The sequence below is a fragment of the Cucurbita moschata genome, unplaced genomic scaffold (assembly GCF_002738365.1).
Source record: "Cucurbita moschata cultivar Rifu unplaced genomic scaffold, Cmos_1.0 Cmo_Scf00018, whole genome shotgun sequence".
Taxonomy (NCBI): Eukaryota; Viridiplantae; Streptophyta; class Magnoliopsida; order Cucurbitales; family Cucurbitaceae; genus Cucurbita; species Cucurbita moschata.
The window spans coordinates 1,662,735-1,687,368 of record NW_019268534.1 but is presented as its reverse complement, the minus strand read 5'-3'; the positions used below and the strand labels follow the sequence as shown (position 1 = coordinate 1,687,368).

The 24,634-nt window shown below is 35.3% G+C and overlaps 4 protein-coding genes and 1 long non-coding RNA gene across 8 annotated transcripts; 4 read left to right on the top strand and 1 right to left on the bottom strand.

Moving 5' to 3' along the window:
• The first annotated feature begins 239 nt into the window (after window positions 1-239).
• LOC111456404 lies at window positions 240-888 on the top strand. The gene is made up of 2 exons (XR_002712758.1): window positions 240-347; window positions 428-888. It is a non-coding gene; the product is annotated as an uncharacterized LOC111456404 (long non-coding RNA).
• An 898-nt stretch (window positions 889-1,786) lies between these two features.
• On the top strand, window positions 1,787-8,306 carry LOC111456231 (sodium/hydrogen exchanger 2-like). Of its 3 annotated transcripts, none has more exons than XM_023098044.1 (15): window positions 1,787-2,098; window positions 2,525-2,711; window positions 2,805-2,923; window positions 3,133-3,230; window positions 3,340-3,399; window positions 3,864-3,910; window positions 3,989-4,183; window positions 4,774-4,820; window positions 5,069-5,135; window positions 5,222-5,322; window positions 5,447-5,548; window positions 6,027-6,165; window positions 6,318-6,380; window positions 6,549-6,632; window positions 7,679-8,306. In XM_023098044.1, exons 2-15 carry the CDS (start codon window positions 2,547-2,549, stop codon window positions 8,003-8,005), a joined length of 1,614 nt encoding a protein of 537 aa, XP_022953812.1. In that variant the 5' UTR covers window positions 1,787-2,098; window positions 2,525-2,546; the 3' UTR covers window positions 8,006-8,306. The 3 variants fall into 3 exon arrangements, with proteins under 3 accessions (XP_022953812.1, XP_022953813.1, XP_022953814.1); XM_023098045.1 differs by lacking the exon at window positions 1,787-2,098 and adding an exon at window positions 2,175-2,378; XM_023098046.1 differs by lacking the exon at window positions 1,787-2,098 and adding an exon at window positions 2,367-2,443.
• Window positions 8,307-13,514: 5,208 nt separating this feature from the next.
• On the bottom strand, window positions 13,515-14,097 carry LOC111456234 (classical arabinogalactan protein 26). The gene has a single exon (XM_023098049.1). It carries the CDS (start codon window positions 14,040-14,042, stop codon window positions 13,635-13,637), a length of 408 nt encoding a protein of 135 aa, XP_022953817.1. The 5' UTR covers window positions 14,043-14,097; the 3' UTR covers window positions 13,515-13,634.
• Window positions 14,098-15,497: 1,400 nt separating this feature from the next.
• LOC111456232 (probable indole-3-pyruvate monooxygenase YUCCA10) lies at window positions 15,498-19,346 on the top strand. The gene is made up of 4 exons (XM_023098047.1): window positions 15,498-16,161; window positions 17,787-18,020; window positions 18,101-18,229; window positions 19,083-19,346. The coding sequence occupies exons 1-4, from the start codon at window positions 15,547-15,549 to the stop codon at window positions 19,254-19,256; spliced, it is 1,152 nt and encodes a 383-aa protein (XP_022953815.1). The 5' UTR covers window positions 15,498-15,546; the 3' UTR covers window positions 19,257-19,346.
• Window positions 19,347-20,035: 689 nt separating this feature from the next.
• LOC111456260 lies at window positions 20,036-24,619 on the top strand. 2 transcript variants are annotated; one of them, XM_023098076.1, is made up of 9 exons: window positions 20,036-20,250; window positions 20,477-20,833; window positions 21,184-22,473; window positions 22,709-22,929; window positions 23,009-23,278; window positions 23,386-23,466; window positions 23,605-23,716; window positions 23,803-23,869; window positions 24,203-24,619. In XM_023098076.1, exons 1-9 carry the CDS (start codon window positions 20,175-20,177, stop codon window positions 24,255-24,257), a joined length of 2,529 nt encoding a protein of 842 aa, XP_022953844.1. In that variant the 5' UTR covers window positions 20,036-20,174; the 3' UTR covers window positions 24,258-24,619. The 2 variants fall into 2 exon arrangements, with proteins under 2 accessions (XP_022953844.1, XP_022953845.1); XM_023098077.1 differs by having other exon boundaries at window positions 20,168-20,250; window positions 20,505-20,833.
• Window positions 24,620-24,634: the final 15 nt, after the last annotated feature.

The following is a 24,634-nucleotide window of genomic DNA, read 5'->3' as shown; positions in this document are numbered from 1 at the left end:
CTACAATATTGTCATTGGGCCTATTAGTCTACTAGGCGTCTTTATTGGGCTCAATTAAAAGGCCCAGTTTAATTCAGGCCCAACAATAATAACAGAATTAATTATTATTGGTTAAACTTATTACTAATGATTTCTAATTAACTATTAATTTCAATATATTATTTAAACATAATAAACTACAATTGATTATTATATCAAATTTTGCAATTTGCCCCAAATTGTTTATATATAAGAAACCCTAACTATCTAGGGCTCGTCATTTTCGCGCTTCACTGGAGAGGCGGCAGGCTTTCTTGTTATTTGGGAGCCGGGAAAATCGATTTGCAGAAATGGATTCGGTCCCGAAGGTTTTGTATCCAGAAATCACGATCTTTCTCGGATTTTTAACATTCGTTCTTCTTCCTTGTTTGATTTTCTCTAACTTCAGATTCGAGGTCAAGAATCTCCTTGTTTATTGGGAACTTTATTGATCCGATCCAAAAATTTTCTGGTTCTGATGATTTCGGTGGCGAAATTAGGCTTCTGTTCTTGTTTATTCGGAACTTTGTCGATCTGATCCAAAAGTTTTCTGGTTCCGATGATTTCGAAGGCGAAACTAGGCTTCTGTTCTTGTTTTTTAAGGAAATTTGTGAACACTTGTTCTTCATGGTGCTGATGATGAGAACATTTCAGGCATGAGCCGCAGCAATACGATTGCGCTCCGTGTAGACGAGATCTACATGGGTTGTTGCTGCGATGAAGAATGTGCCAAAATGCTAATCTGAAGCTTATTTTTCTTTACTCATTTTTTTGAATCGATTCATTTTCGTTAAATTAAATCTGCATAGGTTTCAATTATTACTGGATTTTGCATCAATTCATTCTCATTTTGAACTTCGATTTTTTTTTTGAAAGTATGTTTTCCTAGAGATTGGAGTGACAATGACAAAATCACACCTGAAATTATTATTATTATTTTTTCTTTTCAAAATATGCCTTTGTTTAATAGAAACATATAATTCAACAATTAATTTATAACTACTATTCATTTTCTATAATAATGTTTTATTTAACTTTGGTGGTAAATTTTCATAAATTTTAAACAATATTGCAAAAACCACATTTAAGTATAAGATTATTTTAAACGTATTAAAATGCACAACTATCCAATTCGTATAGCATGAACATTATGTTGTAAATAAATATTTTAATGGAGAAATAAAATTTAAATTTTATTTTAGTACGATTTTTAATTTTATCTTATTTCATCTCTAAAATTTTAAAATAATTATTTTAGCCTCTAATATTTTTCAAAATTATCCTCTTTCGATTATGTTTTGTTATTTTATTTATCTAGATCACATTTAAAATGCTTTATGAGTTTATGCTCAAATTTGATAAAATTAAGTTTTTAAATTTATACCGTTGAGTGGTGGTTTTTTCTTATTTATAATTATTTAAAAAAAATATATTAATCTATTATATATAATTAATTATTAAAATTTCATAAAACTCATATATTAAACTTTACGATATTAATCTTTAATATAAAGTTAGATTAAGTTATAATCTTATTTTCGGTGGTCAAGTTATAATTTTAATTTTCATAGAAAATGGCAAATTAAAAAAATAAAAATTTAGCCAACTAATCAAAAAGTGCCACATAAGCCAATCTAGTCATTTTGTTAATTCCACGTCACTACTATTAACCGACCAACGAAACTTTGACTAAAAATGTCCTGTCTAAGACTGTAGGGCAAAAGTGTAATTTGGCTCAACAAAAAATTTAAATTAGTCACAATCGCGGTATCAATGGCGGACTTGGCTAACTGGAATTCAATATTCTGATCCTACGGCCATCGTTCCAACAACAAAGTTTCCTTCGCCTACAAGCTTCCATTCTCTTCAACTCTCAGCTGGCCTTCATATTTGATATTTCTGAGGTTACGTTTTGATTCCATCCCTTGGACTCCTCCTCTTCTGTCGATTCTTTTGGCGGTAGGCGAACAGATTTTGTTTCCTTGTTACCATTTTCCTTCCCTTTTTCTTCGAGATTGCATGCACAACGGAATCGGTCGTATTATTGGTGTAATTTCTGTTCTGAGGTGATTGAATTGAGGTAAGAATCTTTGAATGTTATGCTTTATTGATATGATGTTACACGTTTGTTTGATTCAAAGTATTGTCATCCGATTGATCTTCCTGGCGTTGCTTGGAAGTTCTGCTGTTATTGGTGTAGTTGAAGGAGTGAATTGGGGGTAAAGTAGTAGAATCTTGAGAGTTAAGTAATGTTCCTTGTTTTTCTTTTGAAATTTGTGTGTGAACCAAAAAAAAAAAAAATGGTGGGAAGTTCATAAAATCTATCCTACGCCGGCACTTTGATGATGAATTTTTGATAGGTACGGACTGGAAAAATCTTTGGAGCTTAATGTTAAATTACATATGAACAAGCTTTTTTAGAATTGTATGACGTTTGATTGAACCTCTTTTGGATTGACCATATGGATGTTTGCTACAATCACATAATGATTTTCATTTCCTGCAGTGCCTGATATTCAAATACTTTCATGGATTCATTTTTGGGAAACACCGTGATGAAGTTGGCTTTGAAATCAGACCCTGAAGAGCATCGCGTTGCATTGTTTGTATTACTTCTCTGTGCTTGTATTGTAATTGGGCATCTCCTTGAGAAAAGTCGTTGGATAAATGAATCAGTCACTGCTATTTTCATTGTGAGTTGCCTTTAAATTTGTTGCATGTATTATGGATTTGTGCATCTTCAGGCCCAGGAATTTGAATCTGTGATACTTGTTTGTTGTCTACAGGGTCTTTTCACTGGAACTCTCATCTTATTAACAACCAAAGGCAGAAACTCACGTATCCTAGTGTTTAGTGAAGAGCTTTTCTTCATTTATGTTCTTCCACCCATAATTTTTAATGCTGGGTATGTAATAATGATTGAGTCAGAGTGTTCTTTTTGTTGTTGCAGTGGGTTCATATACTCTTATTTCCAAGCACATCAACATTACTTTATTTGTATAATATAAAGCTTGTACTGGTGCCACCATTGACAAATTTTCTTTACTTGTATGAGTTTTGTTTCTTTCTCGAGATGCCGTAGCTTCCTAACTTAAGATTTCTCTCCTGTTTCAGATTTCAGGTGAAAAAGAAACAGTTCTTTCGGAACTTTCTAATGATCATGTTGTTTGGGGCTGTTGGTACTGCGATCTCATTTTTCATCATATCACTTGGTAGTTTCTCTTATATACTAAAAGTTTCACTCTCTTTTGATGGTGTATATCTAAATTTGTTGGGACATCCTATAATTTCTCAAGATTAACGTTAAGATCCTTGAAACAGGTTCACTACATATATTCAAGAAATTGGATATTGGCTTCTTAGATGTGGGTGATTATTTTGGTATGTTTCTGTTCTTCTTCCTTTATCTAATGTGTGTATAGAAAGCCAGAGCATTATTATCATTCTTATTTTGCTTATGGGATAGTTTAGAACTAGAGTCTGGCTTCCTGCATTTTGTGTGTGCGCATTTTGTATTTTTCAATCTCGGCATCTATGTATTTAGTTGGTAGAGCGTTCCTCACGGTCGACCCTCAACTTTCAGGTTTATATCTATTAAGTTCTTTACTTTAATAGGTAGGTATTTAATAAGTTCCTAAACTTTTAAAAGTTAGGCAATCGAGTTCTCAATTTTATTTCTAATATTAATTTCCCCGGTTTACTGCTTACATCTTCATACTGTCCATATTATTTAAAGATTATACAGTGATTAAAGATTATGAACCTTAATTATATACTTTGTCATTTGGTCTTGTTTGCTATTCAATATATTTTTTCCCATTCATTCATTAATTTGTCTCTTGCAGCCCTAGGAGCAATCTTATCAGCCACAGATAGTGTTTGCACTTTGCAGGTACGTGTCGATTTCAGTGGATTATATGTCACTCAACAATGTACCCATAATTTGCTTATTTTTCTTCTAATGCTGTAGGTGCTTAATCAGGACGAGACTCCTTTACTGTATAGTCTAGTCTTTGGTGAAGGTGTGGTTAATGATGCTACTTCTGTCGTGCTTTTCAAAGCAATCCAGAGATTCGACCTCTCTCACATCACCTCATCCAATGCCATTCAGCTTCTTGGAAACTTTTCCTACTTATTTTTTATGAGCACCTTGCTGGGAGTGATAGTGAGTCTCTTTTTCAACACGTTTTCTCCTGTCTTATTTGCAATAATCTCAAGTCAACCACCACGAATTGGCCTAGTTTCATTGTGACAGATGAAAAAATAAAGGGATTTAGAGGAAATAGGTATAAACCATGGTGATCACCTACTTAATATTTAAAATTGCTCGTTTTCTTGACAACCAAGTATAGTAGAGTCAAACGGTTGTCCTATGAGATTAGTCGAGCTGGTCACAAGTTATACCAAACACTCATAGATACATGAAAAAGAGTAAATCTCAAGTCAAAGTCTATTTGGTGGCATTGAGAAATGTATTTAAAATGATGGACCATGTGTGAACGAGAATAGTATAGAACACTGTTAGGAACTTAAATACAGTGAAGGTGCAAGAATTACAAATATCATATGTTCTGGGAAGAGAAGGGGCAGTATATATGTGATTTTAGAAAAATGTTGGCAGGGGTGGATCGGTCTTTCCATCAGTTAACACTGGAGAAAGCCTCGAGGCTGCATAAACTATTTTATTATTCAAATTTGTTTATCTGTCAACTCAGTTTTTGGTTCTTAGGAAATTGAGACTACTTTAATTCACAGGTTGGGCTGTCCAGTGCATACATCATAAAGAAACTGTACTTTGGCAGGCAAGCACTTTCTTTCCTCCCTCTGTTCATTAAGTTCATTTCTTTTGCTAAACGAATTCCAATGTAGTGTATGAAACGCGACCCTTGTCATTGATAAAAAGGATTTAGATTTACTTGGAACTTCGAATCAGTGGAATTGTCGATTAACTTGCTTATTTTGAGTAGGGTCGGAGGCTTTTTGTATCTGTCATCGTATAAATTTCAAGTTGAAGTCAAACGCTATATGCTAAGCTCTTTCAAAATTTCAGGCACTCGACTGATCGGGAGGTCGCTTTGATGATTTTAATGCCTTACCTTTCGTATATGACTGCTGAAGTAAGACTTCAGAAATATTTGATTTTAATTGATATCATATTTGATTTTGGCTATCATTTGATGATGCAATTGGTTATTTATTGCAGTTGTGCAATCTTAGTGGTATTCTTACCATGTTCTTTTGTGGGATTGTCATGTCCCATTACACTTGGCATAATGTGACTGAAAGTTCAAGAGTGACCACCAAGTATGTTCGTTCTTTCTTTTGGTCTCATTGGATGCTGCTTTTTCATAGTCTAATAATGTATTTTAAAAATTTTGAAGTACTGATATAGTTTTTTTTCCCTTCTGTTGTTTATCGATTCTTGTAGGCATACTTTTGCAACGCTCTCATTTGTTTCAGAGATTTTCATCTTCTTATACGTTGGCATGGATGCCTTGGATATTGAGAAGTGGAAAATTGTTGGCCGAAGGTGAGATTCTTAAATTGGCTATCTTGGAGTTGTGATGCATACATTCATCATTCTTATAAGTGCCATTAAGCAGTTTATCAATAGGATTATTGAAGGATTATCTAACTGTTAAGAATATGAATATAAAATTGAATTTACAGTAACACATCGGTCTAAGCTTATGGGTTCAAATAAGAGTAGGAAATCTCGTGTTTAAACTCCTATGATTCTTATCAACTTTTATTTTACAAGCTTGGAAATTAGCATAACGCTCAATAAGTGGCTATCAATCGAGGGAGCTATAAGAGTAGGAATTCTTGTGTTTAAACTCCTATAACGTCATTTTTGCCCTCGATTAAAATTATGTAATCTATTAGATTGAAATGGTTGACATCATCGACTGTATAGCTTTCAAGTGTTGTGGACCCATGCATGTACTTGATACAAATCTTTCTCTGCCCTGCACTTTTGCATTACATAATATGTTGCCTTTTGACAGGCCTTGGACATCGGCTGGTGTGAGTCTAATACTGCTTGGTTTAGTCCTTGCTGCAAGGGCAGCTTTTGTATTTCCGCTCTCGTTTATATCGAACTTGACTAGAAAGTCTCAGAGTGACAAAATTGGGTTTAAGCAGCAGGTAGCTATATTTTCGTTAAATTAACATGTTTGGTCTATCGACTTTCAAGTTATGTCCAATAAGTTCATGTATTTGAAAAGGTTTCTAATAAGTCCTTGGACTTATTTTAAAATTTTATATTAGGTTTTAAAACTTATGTCAATTCCTTGCAGGTTACAATTTGGTGGGCTGGGCTCATGAGAGGTGCTGTGTCTGTGGCCCTTGCTTATAATCAGGTACTCTTGCTTTAGATTTCTGGGAATTTTGCTGCCTTGCTATGAAAGAAACTTATTCTAGGTCTTATTAGCAAACCACTAAGGACCAACAGCTTACTAAAAACTGTGTGGACACTTTCAAAAGTGTGGACTTCTAGTGATTAAAGATGGGTTTTGTAATATTTGCAGTTTACAAGGTCAGGGTACACACAGCTGCAAGAGAATGCGATTATGATTACTAGCACGATCACAATTGTTCTCGTCACTAATGTGGTAAGAGAAATGATGCATCGAGTTTAAGATATTGACATATCGCTGTTTTGATTACTTCACTTCACTTCATCTTAACCATAATGCCGTCGGAGTGCGCCTAAAGTCCGATATTGGCCAAGAAAGAGGAAAATCATGAGAGTATATTAGTGTTTGACAACCTTTACATTGGTACAAGGCCTTTTGGGTGAAGCCTAAAGTAAAACATTTTGAGTAAAACCAAAAACAAAATTACGAGAGCTTAGGTCCAAAATTGACAATATTGTACTATATCTCTAATAGGATACACTACATTCTCCTGCCTAGTTTCTTTGAGATAAATATGGGTCGAGTTTTACCTTTTCTCATTAGAATAGCGTTGTAGTTCAATGTAACGGCTTAAGCCCAGTGCCAGCAAATATTGTTCTCTTTGGGCTTTCCCTTTCGGGTTTCCCCTCAAGGTTTTTAAAATGCATTTGTTAGGGAGAGGTTTCTACACCCTTAAAAAGAATGTTTCATTCTCCTCCCTAATTGATGTGGGACCTCACAATCCACCCCTCTTCGGGGCCAGCGTCCTCGCTGACACTCTTTCTCCCCCCCCCCCCAATCTCACAATCGTTCTTGCTGGCACACTGTCTCATGTCCACCTCCTTCGAGGCTCAGCCTCCTCGCAGGCACATCGCCCGGTATCTAGCTCTGATACCATTTGTAACGGCCCAATCTCACTGCTAGCACATATATTATCCTCTTTGGGAGATCCCTTTCAGGTTTCCCCTTAAGGTTTTTAAAACACGTTTGCTAGGACGAGATTTCTGCATTCTTTTTAAGAATGCTTTATTCTCCTCCCCAATCGATGTGGATCTATTATTAAGTGTTTTGAAGTGATTGCTGTTATCATGTTTAGCTCTTGTTGCAATTTTAGATGTTTCTAGCTGTTCCTCTGACTGCCCTATTCAATTGTTTCATCATTCAATTTGTGTACTGTTTCATCCTACACACCTGGTTGAAAGGTTTCTAATGTGAAAAATCTTCAGAAAGGTTTTCATTTCATGGTGTTACATTTATGGCAGGTATTTGGACTCTTAACTAAACCCATTGTAAGATACATGCTTTCACTGCATGATACACCAATAGATGCCACAATTGTAGCAGCAGCAGATTCTCCAGTTAAGTCGCTGACCGACGTTCTTTTGTCTGGTGGTGAAGATGTCGAAGCCGATGTTCGAGAATCGAACATTCCCCGTCCTACCAGCTTACGTATGCTGTTAACAACTCCAACTCATTCCGTCCATTACTATTGGCGGATGTTCGATGATCGATACATGCGTCCTGTCTTTGGTGGAAGAGGCTTCGTACCTTTCATCCCTGGCTCACCAACTGAAAAGTATATCCACTGATGGCAGATCGTATAGCAAACACATGAAGTTTTGTAGCACAGCTATTCTTTAGAATAACATGAGGAAGAGGAAGCCATATACAGCCATACAGCTAGAAGATGGCACAACAATTACCATGTGTAAATAAGGTTGGAAACTGTAGGGTAGTGCAGTTAGAGCCTCGTTAGCAAGTGCTTAGAAATATGTTTTTTTCCCTCGAAAACACGTTTTTAAGCACTTATGAAGTCATGTCGGAGGTATCTCATTTTTAGAAACTTTTAATTATGTTTTTTTTAATAAAAGTGTTCGTATATGTACATAAGTAACATGCTAAATCTCGTTTATAGGTTTGTTTAATAATGTAATTTGAAATTTAACATATTATATATATATATTTTAGAGTCATAATTTTACCCTATCAGAGTTTGAGTTTAGTCTTACACTTCGGAGAGTCAAAGCTAGGTACGGTCTGAAGACCGATAATAATTGCAACTTTTAAAAATTGCAATTTTAAATTTTCAAATACTAAACTTACCGTTAATTTAATTAAGTATTTTGATAATGTTCTATTTGCAATTACAAGTTTGGGGTTATTTTTGTAATATTTGGAGGAAAATAAGTTAGAATTGCAATGAAAATGAAAATAATAAAATTGAACTTTTGGAATTCATATAAATTCGTGGCGCTGGCCGTTCGCGCCAAAGAAGAACTCCGTCTCTGTAATGGAATTGCAAGGAGGGAGAATTGTATTCCGTCGCCGGAGACGAAAGCTTCGCTACTTTACGCCATGAACTTCCTATTTCATCAGGGTTCTTCCGTCAAGAGCTCCGGTCAACATTGGGATTCCTTCCTCTGCAAGTTTCAAATTACAGCTCTCGGTTCTCTCTCTCTCTCTCTCTATATATATATATATATATGTGTGTGTGTGTGTGTGTGCGCGCGCGCGCGCTTCGATCACTCTTGATTTCTTATAGCTTTCTGTTTTTTTTTTCATCTTTTCTCTTTATTTTGCGTTGCTGAGGAAGACGATTCTAGGTTTGTGGTTTTTGCTTGCTAATTTTCAGCTTCTGCATTTGGCATTATGTTCATTTACTGCCAGGCCGCGAGTTTTCTTTTTCTTCACTAATCGTTGGAGTGGAAAGATTTGAAAATTTGGCGCTGTGTTGTTATCGTTCTTTGCCTTCTGTGGCTGATTTTAAAATCAGATTATCGACGTTTTGTTAAATATCTGCATGATGAATATCTGTAAGCAGCCAAGAATTCACGAGCTATCGATATAATTCTATGTATGAAGTCTAGAAATTAGATTTAAATATTCGAAACTTTCTAAAACAAGTTTATACAAAGGATTTGAATATTTTTGCAGTGATTTTCTTTTAGAATTTACCAGACTGGGCTTTTGGCTTCATGGATTCAAGTCCATTCGCGTTTCTGTCGCAATTGGGGCTGAAACCAGACCCGTAAGCGGCGCACTTCACATTCTTTGCGGTGCTACTCCTTGTTTGTTATCTAATTGTTCGCCTTTTTTTGAAAAGAAACGTTGGCCGAATGAGTCAGTTACTTCCCTAGCCATGTAAGTTTGCATTTAAAGCTCATTGGGTTGAAGTATAAATTTATTGTTTCATGGGACTTGATGGATCTTTAGTACCATGACGATATAGATTTTAGGCTGACTGGGAAGTGTAGAACACCCCGAGTTTATGAGGCAATTGGCTTTACATTAAATCTTAATCCCGTGTTTATGATTTTCCACTTTATTTCATTTTTTTAACTTTCTGGTCTGTTTTAGATTAAATTTTACACCTACTACAGGTTTCAGGTGAAGAAGAAACAGCTCTTCGAAACTTTCTGGCAATCATATTGTTTGGTGCTTTTGGAAGAGTGATATCATTCTTCATCATATCAGTAGGTACATTCCTTGAACATTATAATTTCATCATATACCCCATATCCAAATGGGCGAGGAATCGCCATGACTTGCATTCAATTTTTTAGAAATACAAAATCCGCACAAACTAATCTACAACTATAGTGAATAATGGGTGCAGGAAATGCTCAATTGTTAATTTATTCCGCTTTAAATCTCTTATATCAAACTGGTCTTGCCTTTTGGAACTGAGGTTTACAATAGATAAAATTATATTCACAAATTTGTTGGATAATGATACTTGCTAATAAATCTAAATCATTTTGGGTGTATCTTTTTTTCAACCTTCGGCCTTCTCTATTTTCTATGAAAACAAAAACTAAAACAAAAGCTACCCAGATCATGAATAATAACTGATTGGGCCGGTTACATTCATACCTACTGCTACAAGAGCATCATTTTCAGACCTACGGTTGGCTATCCATTGAACGTAGAAGTTCTGTAATTTTTTTTTTTTAATACACTTCCTATGATGATATCTGGATATAGAATAAGTTTCCACTTGTAGCACTTATTCCAACAAGTTGTTGGGTGAATTGTTTTCCTTTGTTTTTCTTTTTCCATTTAAATGGTGAGAATTGAAACAGGGGATGGATGCTTCCCTTTTAAATTTATTATTCCAGATATCTAATATATTTGGTAGGCATTTATCAGGTACAACATGTGTCAATGGGAATAATTTTCTCTCAAATGCTACAATATTTATGGAAACTGAAGATATCATGTTCGAGCAAGTGACTTTGATCTCCTTTTAGATCGAACCACTTTCTCTGTTCTTCTATTCATAGTTTCATGTTTCTTATAGTGTTGGTATTTATCTTTTTTTTTTTTTTTTTTTTTTTTTTTTGTACTTGTAGCACTTGGAGCAATCTTAACTGCAACAGATAGTGTTTGCACCTTGCAAATACGTTCATCTAAATGGTTTCCATGGCTTATTTGTGCATATAATAGATGCACTTGATTGTGTCTGATGTTACAGGTTCTTAAACAAGATGACTGCCTTTACTTTATAGTCTAGTATTTGGCGAAGGGGTGGTCAATGATGCTAACTCTTCAATGCTATCAAGAAATTTCACCTCTCACGGAACCTCAACAAATGTCATTGTAAGATCCCACATTGGTTGGGGAGAAGAACGAACTAGCTTTTATAAGGGTGTGAAAACCTCTCCCTTGCAGACACGTTTTAAAAACTAAGGTAAATTCCGAAAGGAAAATCCCAAAGAGAACAATATCTGCTAGCGGTGAGCTTGGGCCGTTACACCTTTACTTTATAGTCTGGTCTTTGGCAAATGTGTGGTCAACGATGGTAACTCTTCAATTCTATCTAAACGTTGTGAACATTAATGAAGATCCCACTCTCGATTCCATTTATGTTTTTCATTCTTAACAATTTGTTATTATGTCCTTATTAAATTTTCTTTTTTTTGTGCAGCCCCTAATGTGCATTTATCACGAAGAAGCTATTCTCAGTCAGGTATGAATTTCAACACATTTATATTTTCATACACCACAAGAATTGAGTGATCCATTGCTTGATGACAACGATCTAAAATCCAACATGACCAAACTGTTTCATGTCGTTTTTTTATGGCATCTCCAACTTAGTGTCTCTATGACTATTGACACATGTTTGATGATTGAAGCATCTCACTCCCTCTACTTCTCCGTGATTATATCCATACATACATACATACACATATGTACGTCATGGCACACGGACGTGCACATAGTAAACCATACATAATTAGATACATACTAGACCTAATGATCAAGCGCAATACTTGGAGTCAATATTGTTTTGTTTTTGGTGGGGTAAAAGAGTTGGTCTAGATGGGGTGGGCTCTTCCACAAAGTATGTTGGTGTTTTGGGAAACTTGAATTAGGGTGTCTAATCATATGCATGTACTTCGTCCTAATGTTTAAGAACTGAAATTCTAAATATATAATTAATTATTTTAAATAAATTTATTAAATAGGCACAACTTCCCATAATCAAGAATTACTTTTTCACACTTCATTTATTTTCTCATTTTTTTTAATATCTTTTTATCTTTTTCGATGCTAAGTTTGGTTTAATAATTATTTAATTTTTAGTTTTTGAAAAAATAAGTTTATAAATATTACTTTTATTTATATATTATCCACTTTATAATAATATTTTTATTTTAGAATTTGAATTATTTTATTAAATAATTATCAATAATGATTTCTATATCCTGGAATTTTTGCACTAGAAGTAGATTTGATTTTTTTTAATGCAAAGTTGATAATTTAAATATAGAATAGAAGATTAATAATTTTAGAGAAACAAAATTCAAAATAGAAATTAAAATATAAAAATAGGACAAGCTTTTGAGTTGTTGGAAAATGAGGAAGAAAGCAAGCTTTTAGGTAGGCTTCATACATACCTCAACTTACCCATTATGCTTATCATTTATACATTTTTACTTTTCTATTTCATTAAAATCTATGATTTTTCTTCATTACTTATTTTCATCCAAATATTATTTTATTATAAATATAAGTTTGGTTGTTTAATCTTTTGAATTAAAAAAATTAGTATTAATACTCTAAATTTAGGGGTTGGAGAAATTTTATGGAATAACTAGAATTTTTTGGTTGGTTGAGTTGATAACACAAACCGCCCTAATAGAGTTTACAACTTAATCCAACCCTATATTTTAAGTTGGGTTGTCGGACGTGGTCGTCTTATATCTTTTTGTATTTAGCTTATGTATTTTTTTTTTTATATTATGTATTTATTTTGTTTTTTTCTAGTAGCATTTTGTAATTTTCTTTATTTTCATTCGGAGGGTAAGAAGTTTCATAAATAGGTCTTTTTATCTTTTGATAGTGTGTCCTTTTAAAGTGGAATTCATCCTTTCTTTTTTCCTTTCCATTCACTCGGATCTCTTCCGTTTCATCGATCTTGTCCGGATCCTCCTTTTCTTCCAAAAAAATGGAAGGAGAAGTATCTTCTTCGGTGGATCCCTCTTGTTCCTGTTTAGTTCCCTCTGTTTCTTTCGATTTTTTAGTAGGAATGGATGACGGTATTCTGTCTAAAGGATTTTTTTTTAATTATTTTTTAAAAATTGTACTTATCTTAATATATATAGTAACTTAAATTTCAAAAAATTTAAATATCAAACATTCACCTGTCATAACACATCACCAACATTGTTACAAACTTTAAATATTCTCGATATTTCTAATATTTTAAAAGTAGGGTTGGGTTGTAATCCTATTTTCAAATAGGTCGGGTGGGTATGGTTGATCCAACTAAAAAATGTAACTCCTCAATTTTTTGAATTTCCAAACATCCAACCCAACCCAAATAAAATAAATAAATAAAATAATCTAATGTTCCCTTTATCTTTATGGTTTGAGTTGAATACTTCGAATCAGTGGGCTTTCGAGTCATTTGAACCCTCATTCTCTAAATTATCTATATATAAATAAAACAAACAAGAATATCTCAAATTTTGAACTTGGCCAACCTTCTCTAACATGATTATTTTTATTTCACTCAAATGTTAAAAAGAACAATTCAGTTATTTTATGGGAAAAAAAGATAAAATATGGAATTAAAAAAAATGAGTGAAATACAAAAAATCAAAATTTTATATCGCAATAAGAAGAGATAACGTAAAGGAAGAGAATTACAAGTGCCAATACAACTACACTCCAATGTCCACTAAAACCCCAACAACGCCGGCTAACCAGTCACCGGCAAACCTCCGCTACGATAGCCGCCGTAAGAGCCACCCAAATCGACCAACACCACCCACCGGAGTTGAGAGTAGCAGCGGCAGAGAACGGCAAGGACTGAGACGGTGGAAGAGGCATTTCCGGCGCCGGTGCGGCGTCCATAAAATCGGGGTTCGGAGGGCTGGGGCTAGAGGGGATGGTAGGCAAAGAGGACGGCGGAAGAGTGGCACCGCCGGGGGTCGGAAAGAGCGGAGCAATGTCCGACGCCGGGGACGGAGAAGGGGAGGGCGAAAATTCAGGCGCGGCGGAGATGGAAGAAATGAGGGGAGGGAAGTGGTTGGGATAAGAAGCGAAGGAGAAAGGCAAAATAGAAGCTGTGTAGGCCATGAAAATGGGGATGTAGAGAGAGAAAATGGAAGCCATTTTGTGGGATGAGAGAGAGGAATGGAGGAGAAGCAAGAAACCCAGAGAGGGGGAAAAAGGGATTATGATTAAAGCTGAAAAGGTAAGGGAGTGGGGGTGCCTGTGATGTGAGTTAGCTAAGGTGTAGTCAGAATGACACGTGGCTAATGGTTAGTGGGCTGTGATGTGATAACACAGCTTGGCAAGTGATACTAACAGACAAAGCTTCATATGTCTTGTTGGGTCTCTTTTACCTTTCTCAACCACATGGAAATGTTTTTCTTAGCTACTTTTTTTTTTCCTTCTTTATTATTATTTTTCTTGTTTTTATCTTTTTGCATTTGGTGTTTATGTGTTGTTTTGTGATGTGTGGTTGTATGCCACTATTATTTTTTTATAATTAAATCCCATTTCGTTTACGAGAATCGAGTGAGAGATTCAAACTTTTGACCTCTGGATCGAAGATATAAATCGAACACGAGATGTAGAGTTCACTGATATTTAGCAATTTGAATTATAAATTTTAAACTTAGTTTATATGACTCGGGATATCGTCCCTAAATTATCTTTTACCGACTTCAAAATTCACCTATTTTCTTTATTTGTATTATATCCGTACAATCCTACTTTATTTTGATCATATTTGGATAAAAGAAAATTTGTGGAACTTTTGAGCAAGTTTTTGTTGTGAGCTCTTATCGATGTTATATGGGCCCTGTGAAACGTGGGCTTGGGCTTGGGCTTGACTCGAAGTTTTTGTTGTGAGCCCTTAACGGTGTTATATATGGGCCCTGTGAAACGTGGGCTTGGGTTTGGGCTTGACTCGAAGTTTTTGTTGTGAGCCCTTATCGGTGTTATATGGACCCTGCAAAACGTGGGTTTGGGCTTGGCTTGAAGTTTTTGTTGTAAGCCCTTGTCGGTGTTATATGGGCCCTACAAAACGTGGGCTTGGGCTTGGCTCGAAATTTTTGTTGTGAGCCCTTATCGGTGTTATATGGGCCCTGCAAAACGTGGGCTTGGGCTTGGCTCGAAATTTTTGTTGTAAGCCCTTATCGATGTTATATGGGCCCTGCAAATCGTGGGCTTGGGCTTGGCTCTAAGTTTTTGTTGTAAGCCCTTAACGGTGTTATATGGGCCCTGCAAAACGTGGGCTTGGGCTTGGCTCTAAGTTTTTGTTGTGAGCCCTTATCGGTGTTATAAATGGGCCCTGCGAAACGTGGGCTTGGGCTTGGCTCAAAGTAGAAGGTAGGTGTAAAACATTCTTTCAATGAGGCCCAGCCCATAAATCCAATAATTTTTTTTTGTATTTTAACCATAAAAAGAAAATTAATAAAATCAAATGATGTTAACAAAATTACCAAAAGAACCCTTGATTTAGCACCAAATTCATTAATCCTCACGTTAATTTCGTAATTTTAGTCTCTCACAACTGCCTAACCACGTACAATAAGTTCATCCTTGATCTTCCACACACACAGCCCTAGAATCAGATTTCAACAGAAACGGTAAAGAAGAAGAAAGAAAAATGGAGACTACAGTGATCATCGTCGGAGCAGGTCCGTCCGGCCTATCCACCGCCGCCTGTCTATCTCGAGCCTCGATCCCTTACAAACTCCTTGAACGAGAAGATTGCTCTGCTTCGCTATGGCGGAAATATGCGTACGATCGATTGTGTCTCCATCTTCCGAAGAAATCCTCAGAGCTTGCGTTTATGGAGTTTCCGTCTTCTTTCCCTAATTACGTGCCGAAGAAGATGTTTCTCGAGTATTTAGATTCTTATATTTCGAATTTCGGAATCGATCCTCTGTACCGGAGGAAGGTGGAGGCGGCGGAGTACGATAGGGATTTGAAGAAATGGAAGGTGAGAGTGAGGAATAGTGAGGGCGGCGGAGAAATCGAGGAGGAGTATGTTGGACGGTTTTTGGTGGTGGCGACGGGGGAGACGGCGGATCCGTACATGCCGGTGGTGGAGGGGATGGAGAGATTCGGCGGCGAAGTGATGCACTCGACGAGGTATAAATCGGGGAAGGGATTTGAGGGGAAAAATGTGTTGGTGGTTGGGGCGGGAAATTCAGGAATGGAAATTGCTTTGGATCTTGCGAGTCACGGCGCTACAACTTCCATCCTCGTTCGAAGTCCGGTAATCCACTTTCCACTCTATATTTTTCTGTTTTAAATTTATTGAAAATTCGTCCTTTCTATAATTTAACCAAAAAAAAAATAAAAAAATAAAAAAAAATTCTGAAAATCAAATTTAACAATTTTTTTTCTCCATTATATTTTTCTTCCTATAAAATACACTTTTTTTTAATCACTAATTTAAGTTAGATATTCAAATTTAATGAAAATTTGTTACAGGAAATTTATTTTACAGAAAAATTGTTGCATGAAATAATAATAATAATAATAATTGTTACACTTCCCACTCTATCTTTTTCAGTTTTAAAATTATTGAAAGTTCGTTCTTTCTAGAATTTAGAAAGAAAAAAAAATCCTGAAAATCAAATTTAATAATTTTTTTTTTCACCATTCATATTTTTCTTCCTATAAAATACACACTTTTTTTTTTTTTTTTTTTTTTGTAATATCTAATTTAAGTTAGATATCTATGAAAAAAATGGTTTCAAATTTAATGAAAAATTGTTGCAATTTCAAAGATTTAGAGGAAATTTGATTGAAGGTTATAAATGGTTAAAATTGGATACATTTATTACTTAAAAATTATTTTAGTTGATAGAACTCTCTAGCCTCATACATTAATAACTCCAATTTTAAGAAATTGTAAGAAGTTTAAAAATGACGTGGACAGTTGTAATTTAAGAGAGAGAGATTTGATAGAGATATCATAAAAGAATGACGTGGTCAGTTGTATTACTATAAAGTATATAAAAGGATATGTAATTTAGAGTTTTTTAATTTTTTTTAGATCTCAACAAATTAGAAACCCATTTTCAAAATAATTAAATACCTAAAATTTTAGAATCAATTTCATAATAAAAATTTAAAAATTTTGAAATTTAACTTAACATTAACTAATATATTGTTTCGATAAAAGAAAATTAAAGGTTTTAATTCCTTGCTTCACTAAGAAATTTACTCAAATCTTAAATTTTTAAAACATTTGAATTAAAAGTATGTGAAGAATATTAGAGAGAAAATTGTTAGCATCGCGCACACACTCGATCTAGATGAACACAAACAATATAATAGAGAAAATGCAAGGAGAAGGAGAATATTGGCTAAACAATAGAGAAAATGTAAGGAGAATATACATATGGTTTAGCTTACTATATATAGCTTTACCGAATATAGATTTTATATCCCGATTTATTATTTATGACAATTATTATCTGTATAACGGTTGACTTGCTATACATAGCTTGTATTTACTATTTAGTTATGTATAACTGTTGATTTACTATCCTAGTTATTTAGGACAACTTAGTTGGTATATGATTTAGTTTAGATTAAGTGAGGCTCCATAACATGGTAATTTTAAATGAATGGTAATTTTAAATGAATTGAAACAGATCCACAACATAACAAATTTAAGGTAATTTTAAATGAATTGAAACAGATCCATAACATAACAAATTTAAGGTAATTTTAAATGAATTGAAACAGATCCATAACATAACAAATTTAAGGTAATTTTAAATGAATTGAAACAGATCCATAACATAACAAATTTAAGGTAATTTTAAATGAATTGAAACAGATCCATAACATAACAAATTTAAGGTAATTTTAAATGAATTGAAACAGATCCATATTATGAGCAGAAGAATGATGAAGTTGCAAGTGTTGTTGGGACAATATCTGGCATTAAAGTTTTTGGATTCATTGATGGTGTTTCTGAGTAAGATGGTTTTTGGAGAGTTGAGTAAATATGGTATGAAGAGATGGGAAAAAGGGCCCATCCACATGAAGAGGCACCATGGAAAGTTCCCTGTCATTGATGTGGGAACCTTCGACAAAATCAAATCCGGTGAAATTCAGGTACTCATAATCCCTTAACCTTCACATACTTTTGTAGTTTATTAATATGGAAAGAACTGTAATTGTAATTGTAATTGTAGGTGATATCTTCAGAAATATCAATGGTAGAAAGCAACAATAATGTGATGTTTAAAGATGGTAAACTTCATCCATTTCATTCCATAATATTCTGCACTGGCTTCACTACCTCTGCTAAGCTGTGGCTTAAGGTAAAATCTCCACCCCTCTTTCCAATAATCTTCTACACAAAATCCAATTTTAATTAATAAACTTTATTTAAATGTAAAGACCCAGATCCACCGCTCTAGCGGATATTGTCTTCTTTCGACTTTTCCTTTCGGGCTTCCCTTCAAGCTTTTAAAACGCGTTTGCTAGGATAAGCTTTCCACACCCTTATCAAGAGGTGATTTGTTCTCGTCCCTAACCAATGTAACCAATGTGGGACGTCGCACTAAACCCTCGTTAATTTATACTATATCTAACCTAACGAACAAAGAAAATTAATAAAATTAATTTAGAAAGTTTGTAATGGGTAGCTGTTTTTGCGTATGTGTCTTTAAAATTGTTATGTTAATCTTTGGTCTCAACTAGTTGAGACTATATTGTGGCATCTTACATCGGTTGGAGGGGGATGTGTAACGGCTAAAGAGGACAATATATGCTAGCGGTGAGCTTTAACTATTACAAACAATATCAAAGCGAGATACTTGGTGATGTGCCTGTGACGACGGGGCTCCTAGAGGAGTGGATTGTGAGATCTCACGTCAATTGTAGAGAGGAACAAACCATTCCTTACAAGAGCGTGGAAACTTTTTATTAGCAGACACGTTTTAAATCGTGAGGTTGACGACGATATGGGCCAAAGCGAACAATGTCTGCTAACGGTGGACTTGGGCTGTTATATATACCTTCGATAAAAAAGTTAACGGTGAACAATGTCTTCTAGCTTGTGTCTCGAAATCATAGATTCAAATCTTGGAGCTCTATTCTTTATAATTTGGTTTTTTATAATTTGGTTTTTTATAATTTGGTAGTTGGATGTCTAAAATGTTTTTGACGCAGGATGACGATTATCTCCTAAATGATGATGGACTATCCAAAGTGAGTCCACCCAATCACTGGAAAGGGAAAAATGGGCTTTATTGTGTGGGCTTATCCAAAAGAGGGCTCTATGGGTCCAAGGTTGAGGCCCAAGAAGTTGCCAATGACATAGCGGCCCAACTCCATTGTGTTTAATGTTATTATATTCGCATTAAAACCTTATTTGTAAAATATATTAGAAACTAAATTAATTAAGAAAAATGTAAACAATTCCTGAGTGAGTAGCGATGGTCGACGACACTCTATGATTCGAGATGACATCAAGACATGTGGGTAATGTCGATTGGAAATTGAGATGACAAGATAAAATGTAATGTTGTATTGAGAAACCTTAGCCTCGAGTAGAAGTAAAGTCGAACCGGATGACTTTACTTAGAGTAGAGGTAAGTCAGTTGTGTCGCAGACGATTAAACATGTATGTGTAGGCAGCATGTGTGGTCAAATAAGCTTGGATTGCTGCATCAGTTGGTAAAGATAAACCTCGCCCAAGGTTTAACAAAACTACAAAGTCGGAGCGAAAAATGAATATGGGACTTGAGTTCCCTTTAAAGCTGGTCGTGAATGTGTCCAGATAACGACGTCGATCCACATGTGTGTAGAAGCCTATTTGAATATCCCCAAGAAAAAGACACGAAACCATAGATGTCTACCGGGATATAGACTGGGATTCCTCGATCTTGTTCGTGCTTCCTACTTCATTTCTCATCATCTGAAATTTCTTACTGAATCTTTTCTATTTATTATTTAAATTACCAAAATTTCATATTATAAATATAAATATATTTTTTAAATTTCAATTAGGTAAATAATTTAATTTCGAAGAAACGGTTATTCCAAGATGAAGCGTAAGTATTTTTTTAATTTAGATAAATATATGAAATAAATAAATAAAAATAAAAGCGTTCCAAAAATTTCCCTCCAATTCTTCACTTCGCGGAACTTCATGCTCTTACCAAATCGAATCAAAAGGTCTCCTGTATTTCTCTCCGCGATTGCCTCGGCAAGGGGATGTGATTTCGGTGCAAGTTCGTGATTAAGGAATCTTGAGCAACAATGCCAATGGCAGCCGTCGCCAATATCCAGGCTCGGATCGTTGATCTTCATTCTCCATCTTCATCGTCGGTTTCTGGTAATCATCAGTTATTTTCAACATTCTTAACTTTGAAAGCGCGCTCGATCATCAAACGACTTAGAGAGTGACTGAACCGAGCCATTTGTTAACTGCGTTATTGATTGACCATCGCTATAATTTGAACAGTGAATGTTTGTGTGTTTCATCGATGTTTGCACGTTGTCTTTCATTTTTCACCTTATGCCGTTGGCTTAGTAGTCTATTGTTTTCTTTATGGTCTTAGAATCAGAAAATGACGATTCTGGTTCGAGTTATGATGATTGCGAACTACTACAGAATACGTTGGCTTTTGAAGACAGTGTTGGATTTGACAACCACGTTGTTCGTTTGAAGAGTCCTCTCACTGATACAGAGATGGTGGATGCGCTTGATTGTTCGAAGAACTTATGCATTCCTACTTTCGAGTATGAGGATGATGTCGTGCTTGATAGCGAGGACGAAGGAATTAATGGATGTCGAGTGATTAGAGTTTCCAGCAACCTGTCTAGAAATGAAGCGGGGTGGGAAGTTAAAAGTGATGCACAAGATGAGAATATGGCATTGGATTTCAACTCTTCTGATCAGAAGCCATGCGATACAGGTTCATACTCCCTGCTTCAATTTGAAACTCGATATTATTAGCCATTTTCAAATATAGGGTTAAGTAATATTTTAGTATGTAACTTCAGCTTGGGCCATTTCAGTGTCTTTTCTACTCCTAAGACATCCATTCTAGTTCATATACTTCTGAAACACTACTTTTTTTTTACAATGTACTTTCAAAAGGATGATTTTTATCTAGTACTTTTAAAAAACGGAGTTTTAAAAGTACAGGGATCACTGCAAATCAAAGTGGACAAAATGCTAAAAGTAAACCTTTGAACCCTTTTTCTGTTCTATTCATTTTTTTTAGCATAACTTTGGTTGACTTGTCTATAAATTTGTATGAAGGGGAGCAAGTTTCTTCCAATTGTTTGAATGGGGTTGACATGGGGAAGGATTCATATCAACTTTCGCCAAGGTTAAGCTATTGCAGTTCTCAAGAACCGGGAGATTCAACCCAAGTCAATGCTCTTGGCTTTGTGGATCAGTTTGTAACTCTAAGTACTACAAATGTTAATCTTTCTCAAGGAAGAGAGGCTGCTAGAGTGCAATCTCCTCTTCTTTCAAGAATTAAGGGACCTCAAAGTTTGGCAAAGAGAATAGGTGGGAAGTCGATTGAAGAAACAAGGAACTTTGAGTGGGTTGACATTTACAAACAAGAAGCAGAATGCAACTTATTTGCCAAGTGCAAAAAGGCAACTTCTGATTTTGTTAACTGCAGAGGGCAGTCATGTGCAGCCAAGCCTCAGAATATCGCAAAACTGAGCAATAAAGAAGGCGATTGTTTGCTCAAAAAGTATGTAGGTGAGGAAGCAAGTGCAGGCATCCAGTTCCAGATTGATCCAACTGCTTCAACCTTGCCACATCCAAGATTGGATATCTCTTCATCAGAGATAGATGGGATGAACAACATTGAAATAGAGAATACGTTCAACAAGGAACCAAATGCAAAAATAGCAGACGAACAGTTTGGCTCTATGGGTGATGAGGGAGATGAACTCGAAGAATTAGATATTGGTTTTAGTACCCAAATAGCTGTTGAAGCAATGGAAGCACTGTCTTATATCCCAGATAGTAACAAACTTGCCAATGCCTGCAGTCCAGAGAATGCCTTCGATAACATTTCGTGCTCTATAATTGAACATAAACCTCATTTGAATAATTCCTATCCTCAAATTATGAGAGGCGCAGTTAGAAAGTCAAAGCGAGCACTGCATTCTAAGAAGAAGCTTAATGCAAAGTGTTTGAATAGATCTCAAGCACAATATGACCGTCAGGAGTTAGAATCCGATTTGACAACTAAGAGACAAGCAAAAAGAAGTAGATTGGCGGTGAAGGGACGGTTGAATTATAGAAAGTCTCCTGATGGGAGCAATTATTCAGCCACATCTTTCAATCTACTCAGCGATACAGGTAGTTGCCAACTGATTCAGCGAGGTCTCACTAAGGGAGATCAAGTTACCATCACCAGTTTGATGGTCGGTTTATGGAGCCACCCCAGGAGGAGAAGAACACCACGCAACTTCCACAGTCATCCAAATAAATCAAACAATCAGAACAACACTTCTTTAGCAGTTGAGGGAAGTTGCGAGAATTCCATCTTAATGAAAAATGGGACATTAGGCAGAAATTCTAACAGTAAGTCAACTGCCTTAATTAGGAGTATCAATCCGAATGTCCTGCGTGTTTGCCTAGGGATTCATGCAAGTTAAATAAGCAATGTGCAACATGTTCTACATTAATGGTCTGTAGTGCAAAAATGTTTTCAAAATGTATTGCGTGAGACCATAAACTGTGATCACAGTTTGAGAAATTTCTGTTTATACTATGATAATGCAGTCCAGGGAAAAATACATGCTATGTTTTACTGCAGGGAAAAATACATCAAGGTCCAGCTGCAAATTTGATATTTATCACAAAACAACACCCATAATGCTACCACAGTCATCTTCGAAAGAGCTTGCACGATTAGGTGTCTCAGAGTCGGTGCCTGATCTCAGATGGAAAGACTTGAGGAGGAGAAGAACAATGGCTTTGGTAAGAGTATGTTTTAGCCAGCATTTGGATGAAGTTACCCTCAAGCAACAAAAAAAGGTAAATCTGTGCTTATCTTTTTTATGACAATCAAGTTCTTTCAAAATGTGTACTTACCATCTGGTTTCTTCTTTAATAGGTAGTCTTACAACTGGGTATATCAATTGCATCGAGTTCTGCAGATGCCACACATTTTGTAGCAGATAAGTTCGTTCGTACAAGAAACATGTTGGAGGCTATTGCTCTCGGTAAACCAGTGGTTACACACTCATGGCTTGAAAGTTGTGGACAAGCAAGCTGTTTTATTGATGAAAAGAATTATATTCTAAGAGATACTAAGAAGGAGAAGGAAATTGGTTTTAACTTGCCTGTTTCCATATCTCGTGCTACCCAATGTCCACTTCTACAGGTGAAATGTTGTTTTTTGGTTTCATATAGGCTAAGGTTTCTCTCCAAGTTGATTTTTCATTAATGCTGTAGATATTTTACTTTTTCCTCTTTGATCCTACTTAGCAGGGTCTCAGAGTCTTCGTCACCCCAAACATAAAACCTAGTAAAGAAATCATAACTAGTTTGGTAAAGATGTCTCAGGGTGAGGTACTGACTATACATGCTTGTGCATAGTTGTGATTGTTCTCAAATTGCATTACTGTTTGCAGCTGTAAATTTCGACCTCTATGTATTCTTATCCCTTTTGGTATTACAAAATTGGTCATAAATTTAAACGCCTTGCAGCCTATTGAGAGGAGTCAGATTTTCACTGGGAAGGCTGATAAGTTCCCCGACGATCTACTTATTCTTTCATGCGAAGAAGATTATGCGAATTGTGTTCCTTTCCTCAGAAAAGGTATGGATTTATCCCCTTTTTAATAAATAAAACACCTGGTTTCTTAAAGAGTAGCTCAAGAATAATGCTAGAGCTCCTTTTTGCAGGAGCAACCGTTTACAGTTCCGAGCTTCTATTGAATGGGATAGTTATCCAGAAACTTGAAAACAAACGGTTAGTATTTTCTACGCAAACCATGCGTCCTGAAGGAGGTGCAAGTTATTATAAATTTTAGAACATAGATTGACTCTAGCAATATTCAGGCTTACTAATTAGCATAATGAATAAGAACACTTTTCAAGTCTTTTATAATGCTTAGTTAGCTGTAAACGTGTTGTAAAATGTGGCATTTAGTACACGTTTTCAAAAGAAGTGACCTCAAACCTAGTATAGTTGACTAAAGTTATATATGAGTATATCATTGACCCTTTTACTCCCTCTCTTTTTCACATTGAGAGTTCATCAGCTGCTGAACTTTGTTCTTTGATTTACACTTGCCATTAACAGGCATGAGCTCTTCACATATTGCACGAAAGGTTTTGATGACAGCCAAGACCAGTAGAACAGTCGAAATACTCTGTCCTCTTCCCTCTCTACCTCCATGGAAATGCTGGTAAAAATGGCTGATGGGTACGTATTTCCACTTAAGAGATATAGTCCTTTATATCTTCGAGTCATTTTGGAAGACGAAAACTTTGTACATATTTTTGTTTCTATAATGAATATCCATCAAGAATTTTGTGGGCACTGTTTTTCTGTTCTATTTTTGTTTACAACAGCATGGCAATATTTTTTTCTTTTATTTTCAAACATTTTTTTGGATGGAAGTGAATACTATTTTGGATTTGAAATCATTTTTCTTTGGTCACTTACAAATTTCCCAAAAAGAACATATGCAACGTAGAAATTATAATACTGTTTTCATAGTCGGTAAATTTG

Coding starts and splice junctions, on each gene's coding strand:
- LOC111456231 (XM_023098044.1), top strand. CDS start 2,547: ATGGATTCATTTTTGGGAAACACCGTGATGAAGTTGGCTTTGAAATCA. Junction 2,924..3,132: donor CCCATAATTTTTAATGCTGG/GTATGTAATAAT, acceptor CTCCTGTTTCAG/ATTTCAGGTGAAAAAGAAAC. Junction 5,549..6,026: donor TGGAAAATTGTTGGCCGAAG/GTGAGATTCTTA, acceptor GCCTTTTGACAG/GCCTTGGACATCGGCTGGTG.
- LOC111456234 (XM_023098049.1), bottom strand. CDS start 14,042: ATGGCTTCCATTTTCTCTCTCTACATCCCCATTTTCATGGCCTACACA.
- LOC111456232 (XM_023098047.1), top strand. CDS start 15,547: ATGGAGACTACAGTGATCATCGTCGGAGCAGGTCCGTCCGGCCTATCC. Junction 18,021..18,100: donor TCAAATCCGGTGAAATTCAG/GTACTCATAATC, acceptor TTGTAATTGTAG/GTGATATCTTCAGAAATATC. Junction 18,230..19,082: donor CTGCTAAGCTGTGGCTTAAG/GTAAAATCTCCA, acceptor TTTTTGACGCAG/GATGACGATTATCTCCTAAA.
- LOC111456260 (XM_023098076.1), top strand. CDS start 20,175: ATGCCAATGGCAGCCGTCGCCAATATCCAGGCTCGGATCGTTGATCTT. Junction 23,467..23,604: donor TAAAGATGTCTCAGGGTGAG/GTACTGACTATA, acceptor AACGCCTTGCAG/CCTATTGAGAGGAGTCAGAT. Junction 23,717..23,802: donor TGTTCCTTTCCTCAGAAAAG/GTATGGATTTAT, acceptor TCCTTTTTGCAG/GAGCAACCGTTTACAGTTCC.